Source organism: Lactuca sativa, chromosome 1 (genome assembly GCF_002870075.4).
Source record: "Lactuca sativa cultivar Salinas chromosome 1, Lsat_Salinas_v11, whole genome shotgun sequence".
NCBI lineage: Eukaryota > Viridiplantae > Streptophyta > Magnoliopsida > Asterales > Asteraceae > Lactuca > Lactuca sativa.
This window is the reverse complement of record NC_056623.2, coordinates 224,764,955-224,769,138: the sequence shown is the minus strand read 5'-3', so window position 1 is coordinate 224,769,138 and position 4,184 is coordinate 224,764,955. Positions and strand designations below refer to the sequence as shown.

The 4,184-nt window shown below is 37.4% G+C and overlaps 1 protein-coding gene across 1 annotated transcript; it reads right to left on the bottom strand.

The window, feature by feature from the left end:
- Positions 1-1,184: 1,184 nt before the first annotated feature.
- LOC111876960 (uncharacterized) lies at positions 1,185-1,901 on the bottom strand. The gene has a single exon (XM_023873519.1). It carries the CDS (start codon positions 1,899-1,901, stop codon positions 1,185-1,187), a length of 717 nt encoding a protein of 238 aa, XP_023729287.1.
- Positions 1,902-4,184: the final 2,283 nt, after the last annotated feature.

Here is a 4,184-nt window from a genome sequence, read left to right as displayed (position 1 = left end):
TGAAATTGTTTATTGTTGTATTCCCCCCCCCCCCCATTATCACATTGGAAGGATTTGATGGTGGTGTTGAATTGGTTTTTGATATATGTGAAAAATTCAAGAAATTTGGAGTAAACATCAGATTTTTGTTTTAATGGGTACACCCAAAGATAGTGAGAGTAGTGGTCAAGAAAGATAACATAATATTTTAAACCACTTATACTAGTAATAGGAGAGGTCCAAACATCAGAGTGTATAATGTCAAATGCATGAGAAACAATAGAATTAGAAGAACTAAATGGAAGTTTGACATGTTTTCCAGTTTGACAAGCATGACACAAAGAAGTAAAGTCATTTTTATTACATGGAATCAATTTATTGGATAAAAGAAATTGTAAAACATGGCTGCTAGGATGACCAAGGCATTGGTGCCAAACGGAAGAGCTTGTGGAAACGAGAGCTTGACGAGTTTGAGGTAGAACCGGGTAGAGCGGACCATCACTGTCACATCGGATTAGGGGTAGACGGGTCCTGTAATCCTTGACAGTAAAACCAAATTCATCAAATTCAATAGAGCATTTATTTTGATGAGTGAATCTGCGTACATAAATTAGATTTTTGATGATTGAAGGTGTAATGAGGACATTGTTTAGATAAAGAGGACGATGGTTGTTTTGTATAGGAAATAAGGTATGGCCTGTCGCAACTACAGGTATTTTGGTCCCGTCACCAACTAGGATATTATGACAAGTATTCTTATCAAGAAAGGATTGGAGTATACCTTGGTTGGCATGAACGTGGTCCGTTACACCCGTGTCCATAATCCATTCGACCGACTCTTGAAGAGACATGGAGCTAAATGATTGTGGAAGGGCTGTGGGCTGTTGTTCGGTCCCAAACCAGGCCCACAGTGGTGTTATTGGAGCATTTGTGTGTTGGGCTGGTGCAGAGGAAGTGGCAGCTAGATGGGCTTGTGCAACAGGTAGGTGAGGCCATGAAGGAGGTGGGCCAAGAAGGCCTGGAGCCTGTTGCCGTGAGTTGGCAGCCCAATAAGGAGTATTGCTGGGGCGATGCTGTTGAGTCCAAGGGATTTGAGAAGAACCTGGCGGCGGGATGTAAACCCAACCGTACTGCTGTGGTGGACGTGAGGGTCCATTGGAGTTAGACCCTTGTTGGCGTCGTCGGTTTTGGGAGGTCCGGTGGTCTTAGCGGCGGACCTGACGGCGACTGCTGTCGGTGGTAGTGTGCAACAGCGATGGGGAAGATGAGTGTTCACTATGAGCGGAGGATTGAAGGGGTCGATGAAGGAGAATCCGTTGTTCTTCAGAAAGTAAAATTGAGCGGGTATCTTCAAAGGATGGGAATGGGATAGGATGACGGATGATGCCAACGACATTATCAAAGCGGGAAGATAACCCATTAATGGCATAAATGACAAGATTTTTATCAGGAACCTTTGCTTGAGGGTCGAGATTCTCCAGGAGGTCGGCAATAGACTTGATTTTTGTGAAGTAGGCAGTGACACTAAGATCACCCATGGAGAGATTTCGAAGCTCGGTGTCAAGTTGGATTGCTCTCGAATCTTTATTGTCGCGAAAGAGACGTTCGATGGTAAGCCAAACTTGTCTAGCGTAGGTGGCTCGTTTCAGAATCATATTAAGGGTATTTTGGGAAAGGGTTGAGTAAATCCATCCTTTAACAGTCGAATCAACTTTCTTCCAGTTAGGATCAGTGGGCTTTGGAGTGGGATCATCATACGTGTCATCAATATGGTCGAGAGCATCGTATGCTTCACAGTAAGTTGTGAATAGTTCACGCCAGGCATCATAATTCAGCCTTTCAAGATCAAGGGTAAGAGGAATATGAGATTTGATGTTGTTAACACAAAAAACTTTGTGTATTGGTGTTGCAGGTTCAGACATGATGATGATAACAGAAGGAGAAGCAAGATTTAGGGTTGAAGATGAAGACTACGGCTTTGGGAAGGAGAGAAGAAGAAAGGAGAAATTTTAGGAGAATATCTCTGATACCATATTATGAGATGGTAATCAAATTGATTCCCATCCCCTCTTGAAAACGTACAATACAAGAAATATATAGATTATGTACAGGGCTGTTGGGCCGTTTATAATAGAACTAATATTGGGCTAAGATATACCCGAATACAATATACACTAACATTAGTTGCTTAAATGTGTTAGAGAGCATTATTTGATCATAATATTTGTTTGATTGTTTATCTTGATCATAGATAGATAATTCTTAGATCTAGTCATTCATAGTCCAAATATATCTTAAAACCAATTTGGTGTTCTTAATTTGCATGATTATTGCGGTTAAAGTTCATAAATTGACATATGTTAGTTAGTCTGATCAAGATAACTAGTAACCTCTAATTTGGTAACCAACATAATTAATCCATTGTTTGAAATTAACCATAGAAAAAGGGGGGATTTAAAGCAAAACAAAAGTATCTCTTTCTCTTGATTGAAAATTGTTCTTAGTTGTTTGCTTAAGGTTTAAAGTATTTGGTTATTTAATTTAAGTTTTTCTGAACTTGAAAAATCAAACAAGACCCCCATTTAAGAATTTCTTTTAGTTTAATTATTAGCATTATTTTCTTAATTAGAACACAGTTCCCTGTGATCGACTCTTTACCTAGTCTACTTTACTATCATGCAACTAAATACATTGTCTATTGTGTTTTAGCCGAGCTGAATAGTTAGGATATAAATATTAAAGCTTCTAAGTGATTATATAAACCACATCAAGTTTTTGGCGCCGTTGCCGAGGAACAATTTATTTTAGTTGAATTTGATTGCTTTTAGTTAATCGATCTTTTTTGTGGGGTAAAATCTGCAAAAAAAAAGTTACTTTTATGCTTTATTTAGTTTTCTCTTAGATTCCACGGCATGGCGATCTATTTTCCATGACATGGGAACAAACGATTTTAGTTTTCTGTTTTAATTCGTTTTTGTTCATTTTAAGAGTTTTTATTTGTTTTATTTTAGTAGTTCATGACGAGGGGATTGTTGGATTAGGTGTCTAAGCCCATAACTATAATTGGTATGTACTTGACCCGATAGTAGCATGGTCCTTTTGGGTTGCCTTCACTGGAGCAATTTGATAGGAAGGATTTTTGAGAAAGAGGTTATTTGTGATTTATTAATATATTATAAGAAAAATATATTAATTGATAAATCATGTTATTTAATTGGTATTGATCAGGAATTAATTTGGAATTAATTTAGTAATAAAAAAGATTGATTAAATTAATTGGGACTGATTAAGTAAATCAGTGATACATATAGTTTAGGTTAATGATCGATGTTGATTGGGGATGGACTAAATCTATGTGAGAGTCCATGAAGAGTTAGTCCAAAAGGCTATCAAACGAGTTATTGGATTAAAGGCCCAAGTGAATGAATTAGGGTTTACAAGTTGAAACCCTAGGAATTCCAGACTATAAATGTAACCCCTAACACTCCTAAAATCGGCCAAGACTTCCAAGAAGAAACCCTAGCCAAATTTTGGTGCCTCCTTAACCTCTCTCTCATAATCCTCCACTGATCTTGGTGTTTGTGACTTATTTGAAGTATCACATTTGAGGTACTAAGCTCATGAAAGACCAAGTTCTACAAGCTACAACCAAGAGGCATTCATCTAACTTGTTTTATTTTGTAAATCTCTAAATTATATGCTAGTTAGGGTTGATGCTTTGGATAAATGAAAATTGCATGTATAACTTTAGAAAACTTATATCCAAAGCATTAGGGTTGTATGTGCACCATAAGATTTTTATAGTGTTCAAAACCCATCAGGGACCATCTTTTAAAATTTTGCCACCCTTTGACGATCTAGAATCTGAATTCCACAAAAAGGACAAAAAGAAAGGCGAATCGAGTAGTGGTTTCAAATCCGACGAGGTATCCACTTTCGAGAGAACGCCAAACAAGAAATGAATAGGATACGAACCAGAAAACGAGAGTGATACCAAAGGGGATGATGAAAAAAGCAAACCCGACAACATAATGACGCACATAACTGTTGGATTAGGTGTCTAAGCCATTAACTATAATTGGTATTAACTTGAATTGATAGTAGCACTGTCCTTTTGGGTAGCCCTCAAAGCTAGAAATTAAGCATGATTATACTAGAGAGAAGGTTAACTTATTATGTGATTAATAAATTAGAATAAATGATTT